This window comes from Rhinolophus sinicus, chromosome 3, assembly GCF_057876585.1.
Source record: "Rhinolophus sinicus isolate RSI-liver-muscle chromosome 3, RSI-T2T, whole genome shotgun sequence".
In the NCBI taxonomy this organism is placed as follows: Eukaryota; Metazoa; Chordata; class Mammalia; order Chiroptera; family Rhinolophidae; genus Rhinolophus; species Rhinolophus sinicus.
Window position 1 is genome coordinate 116,467,045 of NC_142503.1, and position 27,035 is coordinate 116,494,079.

Genomic DNA, 27,035 nt, shown 5'->3' on the forward strand with positions numbered 1-27,035 from the left:
GAACCATCTGTGAGGGAGTTTTTAGACAGTAAACAAATCACTGTATTGGAACACCCTCCCTTTTCACCTGATCTGGCCCCCAATGACTTCTTTCTTCACTGGAAGGAAATATTGAAAGGAACATATTTGGATGACATTCTGGACATCAAGGGTATTACAATGACTGCTCTGATGGCCATTCCAGAAAAAGAGTTCCAAAATTGCTTTGAAGGATGGACTAGGCACCAACATCGGTGCATAGCTTCCCAAGGGGAGTACTTCGAAGGTGACCATAGTGATATTCAGCAATGAGGTATGTAGCACTTTTTTAGGACTTTGCAAACCTGTCAGACCTCAATTATATAAAATTTCTTATAAAATCTAATGTGTGCATATTCATGGCTAATCTAAATTTATTTTAAAAACATTAAATGTCCAAAATTTTGTTCTTTGAGAAACCAATTTAATATACGTGAATAAAATTTATTTTAAATAAAAAGATAAGCTTTATTTATTTATTTTTCAGTAACTCTCAGGGTATAGAGCAGCATCAGCATAAATTCAACCTCTCATCCTATATGCACTGCTGTGTTTTACTTGTTATTAGAGAACATTGCAAAAATTATAAAATTAGTAAAACACTGTCATTCTAACAAATTTAGCCAGTATAATCCCATGCTACTTCATAAATAATGCATAAATAATCACCAAAAATCCAATTTTATGCTCTACCATCAAAAAATAATTTAGAAAGAACTTTCTGGATATTAGAATAAACAGACATTATTATTCAAATAGCACAAAATTATTTAAAAAGTATTTCCTCGTGTGATAATTGTGTATTTTCCATAATCATCAGCTGGATGATATGTACTATATGACCATTAACATAAAAATTTCCCAAACATATCTCTAGGGCTGTTTCCTTTAGGGATTTCAGTATAACACAGTCAAATAAAATATGATTTTTTAGGTTTCATCCTATTCAAGTTTTCCTTCATTAAGCAATATTAATAACTGTACTATTTATGATAAAATACTAGAAATATTTTTGATAAACCGAATCCTCTTACAGAAAGTGATTCTTTTTAAAAAGTCTTCCTAAAGTTCATTTATATACCAACTAAATGTTAAGTCAGTTAGTAAACAAAAGAAATGATACTTGTAAGTGGATTGTGAACGAAGAGTATTAGTACTCACAAAGGACAGGAACAGCTGATTGATCGATCAGAGAGCTTGGTAATAACCTTATTATTCATAATTTATATGGCAACTTGAAGATATAGAGCGCAATAATAAAAGCACTAAATAAATAACAAAATCCCTAAGAGGTAAGAAAATTTTAAAAAATTATTTAGAATAAAGCTAATGTATTATAAATGGCCTAATTTTCATAATAAAGTTAAGGTTTCCCATGAGGAAATACGGCACAAAATAACTAAAATATTCATAGCCAGTGTTACGCAAAACAGACATTTTAAGAAGAACTAAAATGAACACAGGGGCCTTACAAAGATTATATTGATGAGAGTTTTAAAAAATTAATTCTTCCTCCCATCCTAAGTCTACAAAAACTTGAAGTTGGCTTAGCTAATGGATGAAGTGATGAAGGATTAGAAGACAACAGAAAACAATCTTAGGTTTTGCAGAAAAAGATGAGCAACTAGAAAAAATTTTAACGTAGTATATTTATCAGGAGTAAAAATGTAGTTTTGTTTATATATTACTTTAAATTATATGGTCCTCAGTTTACAGAGATTTCTATTTCATGGGGTTTGGGTTTTCCTTTGAACTTCCAGGTTTCTTTTGGTCTACATTTTGCCTTCTAATTTTAATAACCTCTTAAAAATGTGCATCTATTTCTCTCTATAAATAGCAGCTGCCATTTAATTCAATTTAACATAAATACACAGCCTAAAAATAGCCCTATCATATAGAGTTATGAGATTGGTCCCCTAAAGCTGATAACAAATTAGCACACAATAATGGAAGTTGCCTTTAAAACAATGTTACTTTCAATTTGCCAGTACATATTAAAAAAATACTACCCTTAATTTTACTCATACAAGAGTAAATTCCTTGGGGAATTAATCAATAATCGCAGCAATCTACAAGTCTTTTCTTTCCCATTTTTGTTCTGGTCTATCAATTTGAGAGAAAAGAAGACAAAGTGCATTAAACAATAACAAAGTTATTATAAGCCTACCACTGACTGAGAATTTCAAAATGAAGCTAAATACATTTTGTAGGAAAATCTGATTTCAACCAAATCTCACACTTTTCAGATAGATTAAAAGTATTTTCCATATCAAAATGCCAACATTTACTCAATTTTGCTTGATGCATCTGGTTCAGTGAGTTACACTGCCAATGCCATAATGTTCTTCTGTAATGTGCAGCAAAAACTGAATTCAAGGCAACAAAGTAGTATACAATTCTCTAGATAGCACATCTTTTTTTCCTGCATATCAACAATGACAGATTTCCCATGGATTTTTTTTTTTTTTTTTTTAATTTTAACCTGTTAATAAGAATGTAAGCATCTTGAGGGCAGTGACCACTACTAGGTCACAAGCAGTATGCTAGGAACTGGGGCAAAGACAAAAATGGAGAATGGAAAGTCATAAGCATCTTAAGGAAAAAAAATATATAATTAGAATCAAAATAATGTCCTTTTTTATGATGATTGGATCTATATTACAATGAAACAGAACTCCTTGTCATGAAATGTACACTTGTTTCAAATTCTAGTAGAATACATTTTTTTCTTTCTTTTTGGTAATAAATTACATTTTAAGCAGTATTTCAATTCCCAAACATATTTGCATGCCTTTCAAGGAATGTCAGTTCTGTGGGTTACTAATATTACAAGTCACTTAAAAAATTACTGTAATAAATATTGATGGGCAGAAAACGCTCATGATCTAATTTTTTTCCTTTTAGTGTGGCCACTTTTTACCAACTACAAAAGCTAACAATACATTATAAAATCAGACACTGAATGAACATGTACCAAAAGTTATTAACAGACTATCACTCAAAATTCAGAAAATATGTTGTTTTCATGTACACACGTACACGAGATAAAATAATACCATAGCAGAAGGGTGCTGTATCTGTGTTTAAAGAAGGGGTTGTTGGCAAACACCACAGCTCACTTCTGCTGAAATGTACACAACTGATATATGCAGCACAGAAAGCTGGCACCAAGGGCTTACAACCTTAATTTGCCTGCAAGAAGGAACAGAGATTTACCTTCAGAGCACGTTCTTGATTGTTTTCAGCAGTCAGATGTCTCGTGTTGTTTGCTGAAGTCTGGTTCTGCTCTTTCAAATGATGAAGCTCCTGCTCCAGCCGTTTGCACTGCCACAGGGGAAGAATCCCATTAAGTAAAGGAGTTCTAGCATTTTTTTCAGCAAGCCCCATGAATTAATGTAAATAATACCACTGTATTCTCTAAAAGACAAGGTATCTTTTGCAACAAGAATAGTTAAGTTAAAAGTAATGTTGAATATAAACAAAATAAGTTTATAGTACTCTGGTTAGTCAGTTGCAATTTTCAGTTTGTCTTTTATTCATCTAAATATTACCATATAAATTAGAAAATTCTATTTTTAAAAAGAATTAAGATCAAACTATATTTAAAATTATTTTCTTCATTAATCAAATGGTTTTCATTGTATACCTGTTGGCTGACTATAAGCATTCTTCTAACAATCACATTGGATTCTAAAAACACTAAAACGTATTCTATTTTGAATTTCTGTTAACTTTTTAAAGATTAAAATTACCATAAGAAGATATATTAAGATATTTTTCAGATTTTTAGAAGTATCTAAAGAAACAATTGCATAGGGAAAAAGGTAACAACCACAGAGTGCTTTAAGACTTGGAAACAACTAAGGAAACAAGTGTTCTGAATTTCTATTTTGACTAAACCTTATTTTTAAGTAAAACGAATGATAAGAAACATATGATATGACATTCTGACCTACTGGGAATATGAGACTATAAGTAAAAAGAAATTATAAGTAAAATCATGAATGGGCTAATAGAAGTTATCTATGTTAAAAAAAATCACTGAAATATCATGCCATTTGCATAGAACATCTTAATATGAATACATCAAACATTTTACGCAGGATATAAACTGATAATGCTGCATATCAGGACCATCGGAGCATACATGGGGGACTGGCTAAAAGAATGAAGTACTAATGCCATCTTTCAGGAAAAAGTTAAAAATCACTCCTTAATTATCTATTTTTAAATTAGGATATTTAAGTAGCAACTAATAAATAAGGAAGAATATCAATTCAAGAGCTAGACCAAGTTACTTCTAGGTTATCAGACAAATGGCTAGTTGTCATAATGAATTAAAAATCATTATTATGCTATAATCAAGATGCAGTCATATTCAATTTGGCATTTCTTCCCACTCTGATACTGATTCTGTCTCTGACCTCTGTAATATTCTGCAGTCTGTATCATTATGTCCCAATCTTAATATACAAATCCCTTGCAAAAAAGAATATCAGACACTTGATATTGACTTAAATTATATAATGATGTTTATATACAAATACAAAATTGGGTATAAATGCTTAAGTGTATATAATACAATTATGAAACCAAAACACATTTATAAATTAAATAATAATCACAAAATCAAAACTTTTAAAATTAATATTAACTAAAAGTAGATAAAGTCTTGCTGAAACTAAGTTCTGCAAATAAAATATATAGCAGCAAGTGCTTTCACATTGCTATGTCTACTCTACCATATTATGTGCCTTTATTCACCTATCACATTTTTAAAAATTACACGAGTGAAACCTTTGTGATGTGACATCATTTGGGTTTTATTTGGAGGTGGCACATGATTTACACATTAAACTTTGTATTGATTCCTTTTTAGCTTGTAACAATTAGAATATTTGGTCACAAGGCAATCCAAATGCCAATGTGTTTAATGAAGAAACAAATCACGACACGTGAAAATAAGACATAGCAGTAAGCATTACAATCTAGCAGATTTTATAAGCTGAAAGAGGAGAAAGATGAAGAACACATGAGAAAAGGAATGAAGGTAGAAAGATCATAGGAAGCATCTGGTGAAAGTGAGAAAGATGGTCACCAATTGTCTGACCACCTATTTTTTGTATTTCCTGTACATTAGAAATGACCCAAGGAGACAGACTTCTTTCCTATCTACAAGATGCACAAAAAGGAATTCACTCACTCTCGCTCAAGAAATAAATGTTTATTTTCATTTCTTCATGAGGTTTAAATTTAACTTGACCTAGGAATCAAAACTGTGGTGAGCCAACGCTTTCAACTGAATAAAAACACATATAAATGCTCTTCTCAAATACACTTTTGGATTTCTATTTAACTATATTTAAGATTTCTTTAAATTGATTCAATCCTAGGTTGTTTCTTCAGTTCATGTTCTTTAGTTCTTTCTGAAAGCATGGAGAGGGTACTCCCAGGCCAATTTTCAAATGAAATACTGTAACCAGAGAGATAAGTAGAGCTTAAGAACAGGAAAGCTATTTTTGCACACTGAGGGCATTTATCCACATTACATACCCAGGCTCAGTTTCCATGGCCATGCAGTATAGGAGATAGCAGATAAGGCCCAGGGACCATTCAAAGCGGCAAGTGTCCCAAAGGGCTACACTTTCAGGTGTTTAACGATACTCCCTACAATAATGAATGAAAAGAAACAAGACAAATGCTAGAGAAGACGTATGTCCCTAAATCAAGTAATATATGGTTTTAGACAGTTTCATTTTGAACTGACACAATTAAAATAACACAGTATTTTCCCTGTTCATATTCTGCCAAATATTAATGTTTTTAAGAGTTCTAATACATGAATTTGACCTAGTGGTTTTCTTTTGTCTTTTATACTTTAAAAAATTTTAATACTCAAATTGAATTTTAAGCGCTTGCTATCTGTATATTGTCAGAATCTTTGAGAATTAGGATTCTCACCACAAAAGATAAAATCAAAAGATTAAAACCTCCTTTAATTCAGAATTTAAAGTATCAGTATGAAGATACAGAGCCTTATCTTTAAAAAAAAAAAGTGTGTATGTATTTTCTAGTTCTGCCAATTGGAAATCCAGTAGCAATGAATACTCCTAGCACCTAGACTGGAGGTTCCAAGTACCATTTCTGACTAAAAATAAACGACTCTGTGGATATATGGCTGACTCCAGATCTCAGACAAGAAAGGTAATATAACCCAGGAACATCTGTCCTTGGCAGAAGCTTCATATTAACTATCAAAACAGAGGAGCTATCAAAGAAACTCAGAAAGACTCAGAAGCCAACTTGAAAAGCTTCCCACTAGCTAAAGATAAGACAATTTCAACATCAATAAGGATAGTAACTGCAATATATTGAGACACATAGAATATGTTCAAATTATTGAGTTTATAATTATAATTAAAAATGTAAACACCTAATTGTCATTGTTGGGGAATATAATAAGCCAAGAATTTATCCATCCTTTCTTATATCAACTTTAACAACAGGTAATCAAACAATAGATAAGATGAAGCCTATAGATGTATTCAAGCTTAAAAAAGGGAATGTTAGAACATCACAATTTTGAAACCATTACTATACTAAGAGATCTAGACACTGAGATCCGCTAAAACCATAGTTCATTCACAGCCCAACATGTGTTGCCAGATGAAACAACATAAAACCACTTGTAAGGCAGTCTTGCTAATAAAAACAAATCTAAATCTGATTAAACCACTAGGTTCAATTGCCATATTTACAGGAGAAGAGAAGGACTTATTCAGTGACACTACAGAGATGCAAAGAATAAACTGGGAAACTCTTAAAGAAAATTTATTAAGACTTATTAAAATATAAATTCCGAGAGAAAAAATAGAAGGGGAATGAATCTATAAAGTGTTAAGAATCAATTTGGTGGTGAGCACACAACGTGATATATTGCAGGTGATGTATTATAGAATTCTACGCTTGAAACCTATGTAATTTTACTAATCATTGTCACCCCAAAACATTTAATTTAAAAAATACTGAATGTCAACTGCAATTGAAAAATAAATAAAACTGATCATAAAGCTAAAAATAAGAGTCAATACAATCATTTGCACTGTTTCTTATTTAGATACAGATTCAAAACAAAGAGGAAAAGGTTATGACGTTTAAGCTTATTTAAATTTGCAAACCAATTAGATGTTTCACAATGTTAAAGAATTATTGTTCATGTTTTTCGGGTGATAATGGTATTGTGTTTCTGTTTTAAACAATAGTCCGTATCTTTTAAAAATATGCGAAAGTTACATGTCAAAAAGATATTTTGTCTGTTATTTCCCTGAAAATAATATGAGAAGGAGTAAGTGAATGGGGAAATATAGATTTACAAGATGGATAGTTGTTGCAAGGTGAACAAATCATAGGTTCATAACTCTATGCTTTTTAAACTCATTGATAGAAAAGATTAAATTTGCCTCTTTAAACAAACAAAACTAATTCTACAACGTATAAAAACATATAAAACATATATAACACATAAACATATATTAACATATAAAACAAAAAATCGATAGCAAATTTTTATAAAATGAACTGACCCATATTTACTACAAAATCTGTTTTCACCAGTAATTTCCTCTTACTTGTGAATTCTGAAAAATTTCATCAAGCTGATAATACATTATGATTCTGTTTTACTTTATGTTTACTTTCTGAAAAATAACATGCTTTAATTTTTTAACAAAAAGTTCTCTAATATTGTCTAAGTTTTTAACAGCTGCTGTTTCTCCTCCTCTACAATTCTCTTTCAGTCACAAATCATTTTGATTGTATTACAATCAAACATCTTCCCACTTGGATGCTATACAACTCTTTCCTTTGCAGACAAAAAATAATACCAGATTCCTCCAGTCAAAACAGAAACTAAACTTTGGTGTCACTGTGAATTATGTACTTGGAACTGCAGATGTTTGGAATCACTTAGGATTATATAATAAGTTTTTATTTTTCTTCATTTAGAAAATTTTTTAAAAAATCACTTCATTTTAGATTTAAAAATAATAACTAGAATGCTTTTCTCACATTACAATAAACTGGAATAAAGCATTTTCAAGTGCAAAAAGGTAACTTATTTCTTCAAAGCCCTGGCAAAATATGAACAACTTGGTTTAAAGGAATATTTATACAATTCAGAGAGGTTTAAAAATACTAAAGATTAAAGAAGAAAAACAATGATCATGTGAATGAGTCTCTAAAACCACATCTGATGCAGCTGGTGTGTGTGTGTGTGTGTATGTGTGTAAAACATAAATTATTCAGTAAATACTCATTGAGCATCCATCCACTGGGCAATACACCAGCACCCACCAGGCAACATGCCAGGCAATGACATGTTTCTATATATTTACATGTATATATTTTAATTGTATAGAAACATTTAAAAAACACCATACTAAAGTAATAACTAGAGGTTTAATAACAGATACAGTATTTTATACTCATTTAAGCTATTATATTATTTAAAAAGATAAATTTAAAGAAACATTTGAAACCACAAAGTAAAAGCATTAGTAAACATGACAATTATTTAAAAAGGTATCAGCATGTATACAGGTATTTATTTAGTATGCTATACTATGCTATTAAAGTACCATTTTTGTAATGCTATTTAAGATTATTATGTTAGCTGTATTCATCAGAAGCTATTCATTTAAAAAACTGTGGTTTGTGTCTCTATTTCAGAATAAAGGTTAACACACATATTATTAATGATAGTCAATCAACTCTTAGTGAGAAATTAGTATGTGCCAGGCCCTCTTCTAAGCATTTTACCTGTATTAATTCAGTAAATATTTACGCTGTCCCTATGAGCTACCCATTATTATCCCATCTTACAGAGAAGGAAGCAGAAAATAATAAATAACTTCTTCAAAGTCATGCAACTATAAGTAGGATTCAAATACAAAAAGTGTAATTTAGTTTATCAACAAAATACATAGTGTACACAAATATCTACAACAGCAAAAGGAATGGAAACAACTACAGAAAAAGTTAATGATAATGACATTTTAAAATATGAACTTTGAGCAACTAGTGATAATTTTTTTAGTACACAGATCTGGTATTAGGAAATAGTCAACATAGATTAAAATGAAACATTGACTAGCTAGTATATAGAATTACCTTTTAACTCAGTTCATTCATACCCAACAAAATATATGCTAAATTAATGGAAACTACCTAGGCAATTATTTCTCACCTTTTAATTGCACATTCTAGAGTTCATAGAGTATTCAAAATCATAATGTTCTTTTTTAGGAATGCAAAACAAAAAATAACCATTCTTTTATTACCATTGGAAGTGTTTTCTTTTAAATGGTCTTACAAAGGCTACATATGTCTGTGTACACATATACACATACACATTTATATACCCATATTAGTATATTAACATATATATATTTATGTATGCATATACAACAATATACTGTGTGTAAAATTTCAGGTCATCATATGAAAATGCCAAATACATCTATTTCTCCTTTGTATAAACTGTTACGTATAGCTATTTTGTGCATGTTTATTAAATAAATGATTGTAAACTTCATTTGAAGAAATATTTTTTCTGTATTATTTTCCTTATAAAATTAAAGGCATATGCTACTAAATAGTGTATCATAATTTGTTTGTTTTCCTGTTACTGAAGTGACACTTGAGTTGTTTTCAGTACTTGGATATTATGAATGATCTATAAACATTCCTCTAAAAGTCTTACAGCATACACGTTTCTGTTTTCCTTGGATAAATACCTAGAAATGGAATTCCTAGGTCACAAAGTAGATATTATTCTAGTAGATATAGTATAGAAACTGCCAAGCAGTTTTCAGAACTGGGTGTACCATTTTACACTCCCATTAGTTTTGGTTACACCATTTTACACTTCTGTTAGCTTTTTTTTTCTCTGCATTTTCTTTTTTATTGACTACTTAGCTATCTTTACAATAGAAATAAACAATAAGTAGCAAATATATAACAATATAAATACCAGTGTCTCTATAGAATCTAATTCACACAGTTTACAGGACTATTGATGATCAGTTTGTGTATGATTTAGGTTCTAAGTTTTTGTTATTTTTTTATTCATTTCAGGTGAACAAAACAATGTAATAGTTAGAAATTTACACCCCTCACAAAGTGATAACCCCTGTCCCCCAATCTACTACCCCTCTGACATTGTATATAGCTGTTACAATTCCACTGGCTCTATTCCCTATGCTGTACTCCACATCCTGTGACTATATATATTAAATTATAGTTGACATTCAGTATTATTCAGCTTCAGCTTCAGGTGTACAGTGCAGTGGTCAGGCATCTACACTGTCCATGAAGTGGTCTCCATTAGTTTTGGTTGTGCCATTTTACACTCCCATTAGAGTTTGGGTTGTACCATTTTACACTCCTATTAGAGTTTTGGTTGCTGCACTTTCTTACCAATATGTGCTACTGTCAGTAGTTTTAATTTCAGAAACCACAGTGCATGGCTACTATACTGAATAATGCAGAAAACATTTCCATTATCGTAGAATGTTTTATTTAACAGCACTGCATTTGAGCTTAGTCCTTACGCTAAGGAAGAAGCAAATGAACGCTGAAGGTGCTCAGCAAGGCCTGTCCACTCCAGCCTTTCATTTGACTTAGCGCTGTGGCCATGCTCCTGCACCACATGCATGTAAACCAAGGGCGTGACAGCACGACTCCTGGACAAGGACTAAAGGCGAATCAAGGACACAGAGCTAACTGGTGTCCCCACTCCACCCTTTCCAAACATAGGCATACGGTTCCTCTTATTTAATATTATCTTCTGCAAATTGTAGCTGCTTCAAATACCTAGACTTAAATTTTTTCTTTACTGCAGCAAAACCAGGGATCTGCCTGGATTCGACCTTCCTGAGTCAGCAAGAGCGCCTCGGGGCATGATGCCAGGGGAATCACTGTGCCACCTCTTTGCATTCCTGTGCACCTGCTGTTCATGCATTCACCCCACCCCTCCATTTTATAATTGGTTTTTGAGGGATGGTATGATTGGTAATAATTACTCTGCCATGGCTAGAAGCTTGTATTGTTTTTCAAGGCACCAAAAACAATTTTTCTTGTTCAGGAAAAGGTTCCTGCAGTACAGAAACTGACTGACTGGAGTGGTAAGTTTTCATTTGTTTCAAAGCAAATACCCAATGAAAACTTTTTTCCTTCTAATTTCCAATTTCCTGTAACTTTCAATATATCTTTTTCCTACCGTGTTTCCTCAAAGATAAGACCTAGCCGGACCATAAGCTCAATGAGTCTTTTGGAACAAAAATTAATATAAGACCCGGTCTCATATTATATTATGTTATATAAGACCGAGTCTTATATTATAGCAAAATAAGACCCGGTCTTATATTAATTTTTGCTCCAAAATATGCTTTAGAGCCCATGGTCCGGCTAGGTCTTATTTTCGGGGAAACATGGTAGTATTTGTAAAGTTGGTGATTTTCTAGAACAGTTAACAGGAAACAAAATTAAGTACACAAATTCCTAAACATTTCCTTAGCAGGGAAATTTCCCCCCAAAGTTTATAATATGTAAATGATAATAATTACAACATTATGTAAATTTAAAGTAAATTGGTAATAGTCTTTATTTACTTAGCATCTAATAATTCGAGACTGCCAACCTACCAAATGTGGTTACTGAGTAACAAAGTACGAAATCACCTCTTCTGGATTTTAATTAGAACATGTTTAGAAATGATTCCTAGCATTTGAGCTGGTAGAAACACAAGGATCTAAAAGAGATTTAAAAATTCAATATATTCCCAACGTCTCCCCCCTTTTAGCCCTTTAAATGCAACTAACACTTCCCTGAACACAAAAGCCAGTCAAAACTAACGTAACACGTTTCTGCTCAACCTATCCCTTTCTGATGTCTCTTCTCTAGAATCCTAATTCTCTGGTTATGTATTCTAACTAGCCATAAGCACCTTGTTCTGGGGTGGGGGGGGATTAAAATAAGGGAAGGGTAGGATGATAAATCCAAGAAAGTAATCTAAATAGGTCGCCAAAAATTGGAGGGCCAAAAATAAAAGCCACATAGCCCCTTGATTTTGGTAGTATTTGCTGTACTGGGAAGAGGCACCACTTCTACCATAACCACTGTTTCTCAGGATCTCAATGGCTGGGGTAGCCATTAGGTCTAACAAGAAAAAATGGCAATCTGAACACCAAGGCTATTATACCTCACATCTATTGTATGACTTATCAATTATATTACTAATTGTTAATTATATGGATTCATAATTATACTTAATACTTTCAAGCTGAGTTAAAAATACATAGGGTGCCAAAAAAAATGTATACACATTTTAAGAAAGGAAAAAAACTATATTAAAATTGTAATACTTAATATATACTGATAGCAAAAGATGAATACAAGTCATGTGTATACATTTTTTTGGCTCCCCCGGTATGTCAGTATAAAATTTAACAATACTTGGTGTTAGTTTCCAGATGTTTAAGATGGTCACCTAAAATCTTAAGTAGATTTGAGATTACAATTCTAATAGTTTAATTAAAAGTTATGATCATTACCTTTCTCTTCAATTTCAATAACAACAATTCTAAAACTGTTCTGTATTTTTGTTTTGATATGAATTTATCAGAAAACTACTGCATTTCTGTAGTTTAATGTAAGTAACCAAAAAGTAAAATGTATAAGAATATTTTATAACTGAAATAATTAAAATAACGATAATTATAAAATTACCACATGAAAAAAGTCGTTTCTAGCTTATTCAATTTATAAAATCCCTTCAGTGTTGCAAAGGCATTTATTTCTAAGATGATGACTTTCCTTGTCTGGTAATGCCACTACTAGGATGTGGTATTTTGATCCTTTTTGTATGGTTATAACCTTGCAATGCTGAACCCTGTAGTTAGCGAATGGTCAGGAAAACAAACTTCAATAAATAATACCATGGTAATGAGTTGGTTCTTAAGTAAACTTCAATGGATTTTGTCAAAATCCATAAACAAACAACAGTATAACCTAAATGTTAAGTTGGCAGTTATTGCATAAAAGGATAGAGATGCTTCTAATACTATTGTGAAAAAGCAGAGTTCAGGAAATAGTATCAGTACTCACTGGATGGTAGCCACAGTTCAATCATTTATTAAGCTCTTTTTCAGTTATTTTGTTCCTGGAATCACAGATGCCTCCTCTTGGTTTACAAACTTTGTTTGTTTGCTATTATAAGTGTTGTAATCCCAATAGAGCTGTCATTACTTAAGTGCTCATTGTTAATTTTCTTGTTGTATAATGAGTATTGCCCAAACACTGTTAAAGCCTACCAGAAGCCACTCCAACTTCTAAGATTACAACAGGAGAAAAACTAAAAACTTGTATGACAAATGGAGGCATCAACAAGTTGAGTATTACATAAAAGTCATTCTCTTTCAGAGATAAGACCCTAGTTATCTTTGAATATGTAAATATGATTAGTGTTCTCCATAGAAAACGAGTAAATACTTGTGGACTGATAATTGTTGATTACTGTAATGAAAGCTTTGGAAAGTTGGGACAGTTCTCTTCCTAGTTTTTCAATGTTGTCAATCATTTACACTTAAAAAACTATTTTTTTAATGTTCTTTAAATTATTTTATTGATGTTCAAATGCAAGGCCAGGAACATCATCCAAACCATTTAGCAGTGATTAATTTGAGAGCAATCTCAGTGAAAACAGTCTATATTATATTCAACTCCCCTCAAGTCAACTAAAGTCTTCTGGCTTAGCTTTTTCTCTTACCTACTACCTCCCTTGTACTTTTGCCATCTGTGGGCTTTGGAAGTATTTTTTCATTAAGATACTTCCACATATTCTTAAGCTTAATCCCCTTTATTTCCTCAGCTCAATAAAAAACCACCTCATTTCCTGTGACACCCCTCTGAACCATCTCTAGTAGTCCTTTCACATGCTGTTACTCCAGAGGCAGCAAATAAGGACTTGCATTTTCCTGGTTCCCAACTGTCATTTCCAGCCCATGAATCCTTTATGACACAACGCTTTCACTTTTCAAGTTTCTCTTATCCATTTAGAGTGTGATCCAGAGGCAAGTACTGGTCTGAAACTGATTCTGCGATTAAGCTAGTACTAAAATTCAGAGGAAGCAAAGAAATATTTTAGAGGAATTGCACACTGCAACTTTATGGCCTTTGTATACTTGAATGTTGCATGTTTATATATTTTTTTGTTTCATTTTTTGGTAATTCAGTTTTATGATGTTATAAACGTTGTGGTCTGTAACACACTGGAAAAATAATTTTTAAAAACTGGTCCTTCCCCACAGCTATAATAGTTTGAGAAGCACTCATCTAGATGACTTGGTTCCCATCTGTGCCACTGTGATCTAACAACCAATGTTACTTTCTCACACTTTAAAAGAAAATTTCTGGCCAACATTCTAGACAAAAGCAAGAGTCACCCACACAACACTCTTGTCTCACAATTTCTTGACTCATTTATTCTAATAAAATCTATCTTCAAACAATACCCACAACTAGTACCTTGTTCTTAGTTGTTTAATCCTTCACTCCAAAACTACTTTTGGATCACCACCTTGCATGCTACCTTCCTACTAAATTTTCTCTTTACTGTTCTTATTGGAATAAACATGTCCTCTGGATATAGATTTGTCTTCCCTGAATTCAGTGCTTGGGCAAAAACCACCATTCACAGACTTACAGAATGCCTGTATGACCATGAGATGCCACACACCATTGTTTTCATCAGGGAACTCACTTCACAGCAAATTGTGTTTGCAACAGGCTTATGCTCATGGAATTCACTGACCTTACCATGCTCCTGTTATCCTGATGCAGCCAGCATGATAAAACAGTGGAATGGATTTCTGAAGGTTTGGTTATAGCGCCAGGTCAGTGGCAATCCCTTGTGGAGCTAGGGTAAGGTTTTCCAGGACTATGTATATGCTCTATATCAGAGTATGACATGGTGCTTTTAAATCCACAGACAGTATTTACAGGTTCAGGAATCAAGGGGTAGAAATGGGAGAGGCTTCATTCACTATTACACCTAATGATCCGCTAGCAAAATTTTTGCTTTCCATTTCTGCAAACTGAGGTTCTGCTAATACAGTGATCTTAGTTCCAAAGAAAAACTTGCACCTAAAGACTAACAAAAATTCCATTAAACTGGAAGTTGAAACTGCCTCCCTGCTTGTTAGGACTCCTCATCCCTCTGAATCAATGTGTAACAAAAGAGGTTACTGAACTGCCTGGGGTAACACATCCTGACTACCAAGGGGAAACTGGGTTGCTATTATACAATGGGGGGTAAGAAGGAATATATCTGGACTATAGGAGATCCTCTCGGGTGTCTCTTATGTCTAGCTTATATATTATATCCATAAATATCTAGTCAATGTATCTTTAAAAAATGAGGATGAAATAAAAAGAAATTCAGATAAATGAGAATGGAATCCAACAGCAGCAGATATATATTAGAAAAGAGAGGGAGGAAAAGAGAGGGAAGAAGAAATGAAGAAATAAAATGCAAAAAAAATGTTATTCAAGTTAAGGAAAATAACACAAAATGAAAATTCATTCCAACATGGAGAAATAAAAAGTACCTAAAATGATAAATGTATAGTAAACATAGAATATATTTTTATTTCTCATAATGTCTTTGAAAGACAATTTATTATGTGAATCAAAATAAATATAAAAATATGTTAATATATCAAAAGAATGAAGACAAATGGAATTTGACTGTTTTAAGATTCTTATAATTTATATCATGTGGTGCATTTATTAATACTAAGAAGATTGTGAGAAATACCATAGACTGAAAAACTAAAAATTGTTAAGATTCAATACCCTTTCATTCCAATGATCTAGAAGTTTAATTATATTGCAACAGGCTGTTTATGGAAATTGGAAATCTGATTTTAATATTTACAGGAAAATAAAAACAAACTATAATAACTAAAAAAACTTTAGAAAAGAACAAAGTAGGAGGATTTTCAAAGTCTGACATCAAAATTCACAGCCATCAAAGCACTGGAGCACTGGCGTAAGGACAGACAAACAGACCATTACAATAAAACAGTATGTCCATAAACAGACACAAACTTATATGATCAACTAATCTTTAAAATATTGCACAAAAACCATTCAATGGGTGAAAAAAACGCATCTTTTCAACAAATAGTGCTGAATAACTGAATAGTAACCTGTTAAAAAAAAGAATGACAATCTTTATCTTATACTATACACAAAGTAAATCACAGATTGAAAGAAAAACTAAAACAATAAAGTTTGTAGAGGAAAACAGGACAGTATCTCTGCAATCTTGGGGTGAAGAAAGATTTCTTAGACAACATACATTTAAAAAATGTATTAGACTTCATCATAATTGAAAACTTTTGCACATCAACATATAGAATTAAGAAAATAAATAAGAAGTAGACGGAGAAAATATGCTTAAATACATGTATCTGACAATAGACTTTAGAAGATAGAGAACTAATACAAATCAGTAATAAAAAGTTAAATACCCAATTAAAAGATAGACAAAAGACATGAACAGATGTTTAAAATATGAGTGGTTAAGAAGCACATGAAAATGTGGTCAACGTCTTTCGCCACTGGGAGATGCAAATTAAAGCCACAATAAAATACCACTACACACCCACTAAAATCGCTACAATTAAAAATACTGACACCTCATGACTATTTTGTAACTACCAATTTGTACTTTTGAATTCCTTCCCCTTTTTCACCTACCCCTCCAATCCCCCTCCCAGCTGACAACCATTAAAATGTTCTCTGTAACTATGAGTTTTTGTTTTGTTTCTTTTGTTCTTTAGATTCCACATATGTACAAGAGAAAGCATATGGCATTTGTCTTTCTCTGTCTTACTACACTCAGTGCAATACCCTCTATGTCCATCCATGTTGTGTTGTTACACATGGCAAGATTTTGTTCATCTTATGGCTGAGTAATATTCCATTGTACACATGTACTATTTCTTGTTTATTCATCCATTCAGGCACACCCAGGTTGCCTTCATATTTTGGCTACTGTAAACAATACTGCAATGAACGTATGGTTGCACGTGTCCCTTCAAAGTAGTTTTGAGTTTCTTGGGTAAATACCCAGAAACTCAAAGTGGGATTACTGGGTCCTTCTTTGTCTCTTGTTATAGCTTTTTTTTCAAACTTTTATTTATTTAAGTGTGGTTTTCCAGGACCCATCAGCTCCAACTCAAGTAGTTGTTTCAATCTAGTTGTGGAGGGCGCAGCTCACAGTGGCCCAAGTGGGGATCGAACCGGCAACCTTGTTGTTAAGAGCACCACGCTCTAACCAACTGAGCTAACAAGACGCCCCACTATAGGCTTTGTTTTAAAGTCTATTTTGTCTGGTATAGGTATTGCTATCCCAGCATTTTTTTTTTTTTTTTCCATTTTCAGGAAATCTCTTTTTCCATCACTTTACTTTGTCTGTGTGTCTTTTCATCTGAAGTGTGTCTCTTGTAGGCAGCATATGTAAGGGTCTTGTTTTCTTATCCATTCAGCCACCCTATCTTTTGATTGGCGCATTTACATTTAAAGTAATTGTTGATAGATATGTAGTTATTGCCATTTTATTATTCAGATTCTTTCGTCTGTTTTTTTCTCCTTCTTATAGAAGTCCCTTTAAAATTTCTTGTAATATTGGTTGGTGATGATAAGTTCTTTTAGCGTTTTCTTGTCTGGGAAGCTCTTTATCTGTCCTTTGATTCTAAATGATAGCTTTGCAGGGTAATGTTAGTTGTAGGTCCTTGATTTTCATCACTTTGAATATTTCATGCCAATCCTTTCTGGCCTGCAAACTTTATATTGAAAAATCAGCTGACAGTCTTACTGGAGTTCCCTTGTAGGTGACTAACTGCTTTGCTCTTGCTGCTTTTTTCTGTCTTTAACCTTTGACATTTTAATTATGGTACGTCTTGGTGTGGGCCTGTTTGGGTTCATTTTTGGGAGGACTCTCTATGCTTCCTGGGCTTGTATTTCCTTCTCCAGGTTAGGGAAATTTTTCATCATTTCTTCAAATAAGTTTTCAACTTCTTGTTCTCTCTTCTTCTGCTGGTACCCTAATGATGCAAATGTTGGTATGCCTGATGTTGTCCCAGAGGCCCCTTAAAATATCCTCATTTTGGGGGGACTTTTTTCTTTTTGCTGTTCTCTGCTACCTTATCTTCTAAATCACTGATTTGATGCTCCACTTCATCTAATCCACTGTTTATTACCTCTAAAGTCTTCTTCATTTCAGTTTATTCCTCATTTCTGAATGGTTTTATGTTTTCTATCTCCACTTTTATGTATCCTATCTTTCTGTTGAAATTCTGAGATCACTGAGCATCCTTATAACAAGTGTTTGGAACTTTGCATCTGGTAGATCGCATGTCTCAATTCTGTTTAGTTCTTTTTCTGGAGCTTTGTTCTGTTTTTTCACTTCAGACATGTTTCGATCCCATTTTAGCTGCCACCCTGTTTTTGTTTCTGTGTATTAGGTAGGGCTGCTATGTCTCCTGGTCTTAGTAGAGTGCCCTTAGGTAGTAGGTTCTATGGGGCCCAGTGGCACATTCTCCCTGGTCAACTGAGCTGGGTGCTCCAGGTGTGTCTCTTGTGTCTGCCCTCCTGTTGTAATCGAGCCTTGATTACTGTTGTTGCAGCAAAGGGAGGGATTGATTCTTGGGCTGACTGGTTGTGATGACTGGCTGTGACTACAATTTAGGAGCTTTTGTGCAGGAGCTAACACTATGGAGCAAGAATCACTTTAGCAGGACTCTGGTGCCTTCTCAGTCTGCCCTATCGGAGTGTCCAGCTGGGTAGTCGTTGGCTTGGTCTGAAGCTGGCTACTGGGTGTGCCAGCCCTGGGGCCTTCTGGGAGGGAACTCACTGCAGGCCAAGTTCAGTTGAAGCCTGTGCCCTGCCCAGGGCCACCTGGTATGAACCACAAAGCATTGTGCAGATGGCAACCAACTGCACTGTGCTTGGAAGTGCCATGAGAGACCAAGCCACAAACCAAGACTGGTTGCTGCTAGTGCCAGGCTTGGGGCCACTTAGTAAGAGGTACGGGTTATGCCAAGGGCAGATTCTGCTTGTTGGATTTTGTGAATGTTTGAAAGATTTTAGGAAAGTCCTCACAATGAGTCAAGACAGGTCATTTGTATGGAAAAGCCAATGGAAGTGGCTTGGGTGGGTCTGCAAGTTGGGTGGGGTGAGGTCTCATGGAATCACCAGGGAGTTGAACTGTGTTAGCCAGGTTGATGGAGACTCAGCTATGGTGGCCACCTGCATCTGCACGCTAAGGAGGAGGAGGGCTGGAGAAAGAAATGATGGCTTTTGCCAGCACTTCTGTCTGGGAGAAAGCTGCCCTTTCAGCCCTTGCTCAGTTCCCCCCCTGTATGCCCCTGGCACCTTTCGAGCTGCTGCACCAGTGCTGGAGCTCAGAGTGAGTGAGTCAGTCAGTCAATCAGTGAGTGAGTCTGTGTGTGGCCCCTTTAAGAGGAGTGCCTGTGACTCTAACCGCCCTCCCTTCTACTCAGCCACAGTCTCCACTGGTTTTCACAGCCAGAAGTTCTTCTCATGAAGAGACTTCTCTTCATGGCACTTGAACCATTGGCTGGGGAGCCTGGTATGGGGCTGGGACCCCTCGCTCCTCAGGCTGGGACCCCTACAGCTGAGATATCCCTCCCAATTTTTAACTGCCACACGCAGGTGTGGGACCAGCCCATTCCGCGTCTCTGACCCTGTTCCTTGAGGTGGCTTCTTCTGTATGTCCGTAGTAGGGCTTCTGTTCAGCTAGACTTCAGGTGATTCTCAATGATGGTTGGTGTGTAGTTTAGTTGTAATTTTGATGTATTATAAGAGGATGCAAGCACAGCATTTACCTACTCTGTCATCTTGACTGGAAATCCCTCCATATTTTTCAATTTCTAAATTAGTTACATCTTTTCTTCAGGTATGTTCCCGCTCTTTTACCACTTTTGGACCTCTCCTGCTGATTATGTGGTAAAATATCCACCATTTAGTTTTTTCTTTTCTCCCATAAACTCATATAAGAATTACATAGAAAAATATCTGGAATACATTGATGCCACTAATTGCCATACTTTCAAAATCTTTCTTTCAAGTGTCCTTTTCTCGACTACAATTCACAACAAACAACATTCATAGGAAAACAAAGAAGTCTAATACATGGACTTACCAGTTTTTTATTGGCCAGGATCCCGCCTTCTGTGACACTACACTCTCCTCAGTTCCGTCTGCACCACTCATCATTCCTCTTCCTTTTTATGCAAGGGAGAGTCCATGGCCCATCACTCTAATGACTCCCTGGCCTTTCCTCATTAAAACCCCAACCGTACTTAAAATCAAATATCTACGACAACACACTGCACTCAAGATCTGAATGCTGCTAGGAGAAATCATGCAACTTTCCCGACAGGTTTCACTTGAAATTCATTGCCCTAATTCTCAAATGGGCATTCTGCTCTGCCTGGCAATCCTGTTTCTCTAGTTATGTTCATTTACACACAAACCAAGACAACAATTTCAAACTCACTCCTCTTTATAAATCTTCAGCACCATCCACTGACCCATCATCCTGAATATCTAAATTAACTTACCACGTTTCCCCGAAAATAAGACCGGGTCTTATATTAATTTTTGCTCCAAAAGATGCATTAGGGAGTATCTGCAGGGGATGTCTTATTTTTTCATGTACAACAATCTACATTTATTTAAATACAGTTATGTCAGCTTCTTCTGGAACATTGTCATAATGTACTAAATGTGTCCATCTGGCTGGTGATCTTAACTGGGGCTTATTTTAGGGGTTGGTCTTATTTTCTGGGAAACACAGTAGTATTTTCATTGAGAAAAACGTGGATACCCCACTCCTAAATTTATCAACTTGCCAGCATATGTATCCAAAGGTTTTTGTATTACTGTTACAATGAAAGTAGTTTCCCTGTTCCTAGCAAAAGACAACTCCTTCACTTAGGTTCTAGATCCTATCCCCTCTCAATTTACTTATCTACCCTGAGACTTTCCTACTGCAATTATCTTTTCTCTCCCTTAAATTCACCTTTCCTTCTATCCTGGTCCATTTCTATCCACATACCAACTACATGCCCTAGAATCTCCCATTAACAAAAGAAAGAAAAATCCTTCCATGACAATATAAGCTTCCTCTCCATGTCAAAATTTATATCTTAATTATAGGGGGGAAAAGTTGTTTACATCCACTGTCTTCACTTCCTCTCTTTTTGTTTTCTCCTCCAACTACTACAATGTGGTCTCTCTCCTGGACAAAACTTTTGTCAAGGCCCTCAGTGTCTTCCATGTGATAAATCTAAAAATAACTATAGTCAACCCTGGGTATCTGCAGGAGATTGGTCCCATGACTCCTCTGGATACCAAAATCCACAGATGCTCAAGTCCCTATACAAAATGGCATAGTATTTGCATATAACCTACACACCATCCTCCTGTATACTTTAAATGGTTTCTAGATTACTTATAATATCTAATGTATAGTAAATGCTATGTAAATACTTGTTATACTGTATTGTTTTGGAGAATAATGACAAGGAAAAAAGTCTGTACATCTTCAGTACAGAGAGCAACAATGTAACTTTAAAAAATATTTTCCATCTGCAGTTGGTTGAATCTGCGGGTGAGTAGCCATTGAGATACAGAAGGCTGACTGTATTCACGTTCATCTTGCTCAGCCTCTATACCATTCAAGGGAACTGATCACTTGCATCTTTTACACTTTATTCTCTTGCCTCCTCTGACACCAAACTCCCTTCAATTTCCTTCTACCTCATTTGCCATCCTTTCCAGTCTCCTTTGTGGGCCCATCCTACTTTGCGTAACCGCTAAATGCTGTCACACCACAGAGCTTGGTTTTTAGGCCCTCTTTCTTCTCAACGATTTTTCCTTAGTTTCATCTAGTCCCATAGCTTTAATTATGTATATGCTGATGGCTGCAATAACCTAGTGGCTGCTCAATATTTCCACTTGAATTTTTAAGAATCATCTCAAATATACCACATCCAAGAGAGAATGTAATTTCCCTCCCCAAATATACTGATCTCCTCCCCAAAACTGGCCCATCACAAATAACGAAACAAACATCTACACAGCATTCAAACCCAAAAGAGAGGAGTCAGCCTTAATTCTTCCCACTCCGTTATTCCCTAATCCAATCTGTCTTCACGGCCTGTTCACTATACTATTTAAATATTTCCCAAATCTGCCTACCTCTCCAAATCTCCACTTGCTCCTCTGAGCCAGTACCAGCTTCATCTTTTGCCTGCCCTATTGCAATAGCTTTTCTCCTTCAGTATCTTCTGCATTTAGTTATCATTTGTACTCCTTACCAGGTCCTACAAGACCTTACAGGTTTGTGTGCTGCCTAACTCTTCTATTTCACCACTTGCTACTATCATCCTTGCACTTCAATCCTATTTCTTGGTACGTTTATATCAGTGCCTTAAACACATTAAGCTTATTCCCGCTCTCAGGGCACTGTGGATCTTTTCTGACAGACACTCTTTCCATAGTTCTTTGCATGGCTGGATCCTTCTCTTTCAAGTCCAATTAAACTACTCCTGTTGATAAAGAGGCCTGCCTTGTTCACCCTAGTTAAAGTGACAACCCCACTACCAATCACAGTCACTCTCCGTTACCTTTTTATTTTTCTCACATCACTACCTAAACATTCTTTATTTCTTTGTTCACTATATATTATCAAAATGTAAGTTTCTAAAGAGTAAGAACCTGCTATATTTGGGTCATTGCTGAGTTCCCAATGCAAGGCACATAACAGGTACTCAATAAAATGTGAATGAATGCATAGTACTTTACTAACTTCTTTTAGTTCAGTGTATCCTGAAATAGGTCTAAGATAGCTAAACTCATCAGTTCATTAACAAAAATATATGAAGTGCATACACCGTCCTAAGGATTGTGATAGATGCAGATAAAGAGAAACAGATGCTATTTTCATGCTAGTAGGGTAGAAAGGCATAAACAATTAATGACAATGCAGTTTGACAAGTACACTAACAGGATACAAGGTAAAATGTGGGCACAAAGAAGATATTTGTCGATATTGTTTCACGTGAGAGGACTTCTGTAATTACCCTGATGATTATCCCTTGGTCCTTCCATGCTTTTTGTATTTGTCAACTCTGGACCTGAAGGATCTCAGCATCTAGAGTTTTCGTTATAGCATTTGACAAAAATGAAGTGATAAACTATCAAAAAAGGTGTGCTAACTATCTTTTGTTTAAAGAAGGCAGATGCATGTTTTGGAAGTATTTCAACAATAATAAACAAAAGTGCAGAAATTAAAAGGGCTGATATTGAATTAGATATTTAGAATAACTCATTTCCAAAATTAGTGATGTGTTAAGATTTTCTGCATGGTGCTCAGGTAACAGAAATTTATGGTCACTAATTCATCCTTGATAGACCAACAAAGGGAAACTAACATCTAGAAGACAACAAAGTAAAAGGAAACCAGGGAAAGGTTGAAAGATGTTGAGATGTTTAACCTGGGAAAGAGAAAATAGTGCTAGTTTCTGGTCTTGCCTGTCAGTGCTCTGATCCTATAAAGTTTTTACCATACAAGCTCCTTTTCACATAGTTCAAGAACTAATTATGATCAGGCCTTGCAATACAATCAACGTCCTATTCTTGTTAGTATATGGGAATGAAATTAGTTCAAGAGGCATAAGCAAATTATCCATTATGCCTGGAGTCGATTCCAAACATGCAGAATTTACCACTGTCATCCTTCATCCCTGCTATATTCCAAGTCTTGATGACAAAGCCTCGGCTTTAGTGTTTTGAACATATTTTATTTTACCAACCTCCCCTGGCTCATTTGTGTGAAGTCCATATCCCAACCCCCATTCCCATGCCTAATTTATTCAGCTCTCACGGGTTGGGCCCCTGAACTACATACATTCCAGCTGGGGCCCAATCAACAAAGAGCTCTCCAATATTATCCTGTTAGCTACAAGTATCAGTGAGGCCCAAGGCCTCCTGCTGTAAGGCCCTGCCCATATATGCATGTCCATGGACAGCAAAACTAGCCTAAACTAGCCTAATTTATCCAGAGCCCCAAGGAATGGTGTGATGGCTAATTTTACATGAAAAGCTGAGTGAGCTATGGGATGCCCAGATATCTCATTAAACATTATTTCTGGGTGTGCCTGTGAGGTTGTTTTTGGATGAGATTAACATTTGAATCAGCAGACTAAGTAAAACAGACTGCCCTCCCCAATGTAGGTGGGCCTCATCCACAGGAGGCCTAAATAGAATAAAAGGCTTTGTGAGAAAGAATTCCTTCTTTCTGTCTTTAAACTGGGATTTTGGTCTTCTCTTGCCTTCAGACTTAGACTTGGACTAGAACTTACATCATTGGCTATCCTGGTTCTCAGGCCTGAAACTCAGACTGGAACTATTCCATTGATTTTCTTGGACATATAGCTCGCTGACAGCAGATTTTGGATTTCTCAGCCTCCATAACTGCATGAACCAATTCCTCATAGTAAACCTCTATCTCACATTGGTTCAACTTTTCTGGATAATCCAGGCTAATACAAATGGTTATTTGAATGATGTAGCTCACAATAAGGTCAGCCCCAAAAGCTAATAAATTACCAATCCTGACTAGTTCTATAATTCTTCTGTTACTTACTGGTGTCTGACCTGGATCCAAGACAAGTCTGTATGACTGAAGACATTACTAGTCACAGATGTTTGAATATATTTGATGCAATATAATTTATCAGTCAAATGTTCTGAGGCGAATACTAGTACCAATGTTTAGACATTAAGAGGAAATAGATATTTGGCTAAATTGAAAATTAGTCGTAGATAAGATTCCTCAATTTAGTGGGTAGTTTAATGAGACAACCTGTAGGGTCCTATGAATATTAAGATCCCAGAAAACTTAGTGGGGAAAAAAAAAGGAAGTTTCTACCTTTGTCCTCTAATTACAGGTATTTCTATAATTTGAATAAAACCTGTGAATATTAATTGGGGAAAAAATTTTTTTAATGACTAAGAAGAAAGAATGTGGGATTGGTTGGTAAGACAACTCTGAACAAATGATAATTATAAAACTTTTAATTCATTCTATGAAAACCTTTAAGGCTTTCAGTTCTCCATTTAAAACAGAAAAAGATATAGAAAAAGGTGAATAAATAAGAAAAAAATAAGGATTTTAACAAGGCCAGTTCAAGTAAACAAGTGATTGTAACTTGATTTGCAAAATAAAGGTAATAAATGTATCAAAATCAAGAAATTCTTACTGAACTTGAAGATTTCCAATAGCTACATACTACATAGAAGACATGGTACAATGAGAAAATATCTGATGCTAAACAACAGCTTTAAAATTAAGGTGACATTTCTGTGACACTTTCTGAAAACTCAAAATCTCAGTCTAATCATAAGAAAAACATTAGACAAACCCAAATTCAGAAACAATTCATAAAATATTTGACCAGTATCCTCAAAACTGTGAAGGCCATGGAGGGGGGAAAGAAAGAAAGACCAAAAAGCTGTCATAGGGCAGAGGAGACTGGAGAGACTGGAGATTAAACTCAACATGATATCCTGGATTTAATCTTGGAAGAGAAGAACTTTAATGGAAAAGTGGTAAAATCTGAATAATGTCTGGAGTTAACAGCAATGTACCAATGGGATTTCTTAATTTTGATTAACGTAATACAGGAATATGAGATGGCAAAATCAGGAGAAACCAAAACAGGGTGAAAGGTATGTGGCCACTCCGACTGTACTATCTTTGAAACATTTCTATAAATCTAAAACTAGTCTAAAAAAAAAAGTTTGTTTTTAAAAATTAATGTTAAAATGTTTTCATGCAGAACTATAAGACAGTAATTCAAAAGTTTATGTTTATGGGGTGGCCGGGTAGCTCATTTTGTTAGAATGTGATGCTCTTAACAACAAGGTTGCCAGTTCAATCCCCACATGGGCCACTGTGAGCTGCGCCCTCCACAACTAGATTGAAGCAACTAGTTGACTTGGAGCTGCTGGGTCCTGGAAACACACACTTAAACAAATAAAGTTAAAAAAAAAAGTTTGTTTATAATGATTAGAACGTAAAAATTAAAATGAATACCATTTGGGCCAAATTAAAATAATTGAAAATTAAAATGATGCAAATTAAATATGCAAATTAAAGTAATTAAAATAAGCAGCTTCTCCATAAAACATAATAAAATAAATATGCAGTGATAGATAATGCATATTTATAAATAAAAATATGTTAGTAAATATTACCCAGTATTGATTTTTTCATATTTCATACTATGAAAGGGAGTGGGAAAAGGAAAGAGAGGAAGAAGGAATGAATGGCAAGCAATATTTAATTATGCTCTATGTGTTTATTTTTAGTTAACTTAAGAAAATAAGTGATTAAAAAAGCAAATGTTTGAGTTTATCCTATAATTATTTCCAAGCACATAAAAATAGTTTCGGCTATCTCTTCAACAATATATTGAATGATCCAAGATTAAATACATTTGGTAGGACACGAAATGGTAAAAACAGTTGACTATTTTAAAAGTTTAAGGATTTTTTCCAATTCCAACCTGAAGATGAATGTCAGATCTCCACATCTAGCTAGGATGGAATCATTTGTGGCAGAACAATGCTCCAGCCAAGAACAAGGAAAGCCAGATTAAATTAAAAAAAAAAAAAAAGTTTAAAAGATATAAGGTGGCTGCTGCTATAACAATGACCTGAGTGACTAAGATTCTCAGGAGGGGTTAACTGGAGAAAGGTAACGTGAATACCTGCAGTCATTTTCCCTGAGTTTTAAAGATTCGGGCATGGGCAAAGGGGCTGAGAAATCAGGCTTTGACTACACACAGGGCTCCTGC

At 34.6% G+C, this 27,035-nt stretch overlaps 1 protein-coding gene across 13 annotated transcripts in view; it reads right to left on the reverse strand.

Annotated features, from left to right (window-relative positions):
- MIPOL1 (mirror-image polydactyly 1) overlaps positions 1 to 27,035 on the reverse strand; it is a 253,677-nt gene that overhangs the window by 135,585 nt on the left and 91,057 nt on the right. For 12 of the 13 annotated variants that reach the window (XM_088796867.1, XM_019749153.3, XM_074328162.2 and 9 more), the window contains one exon: positions 3,235 to 3,342. The exons of the other annotated variant lie outside the window; for it this stretch is intronic. In XM_088796867.1, the coding sequence (XP_088652993.1) occupies positions 3,235 to 3,342 (108 nt within the window). The remainder of the gene's footprint in view (positions 1 to 3,234; positions 3,343 to 27,035) is intronic. 13 annotated transcript variants of the gene reach the window in all.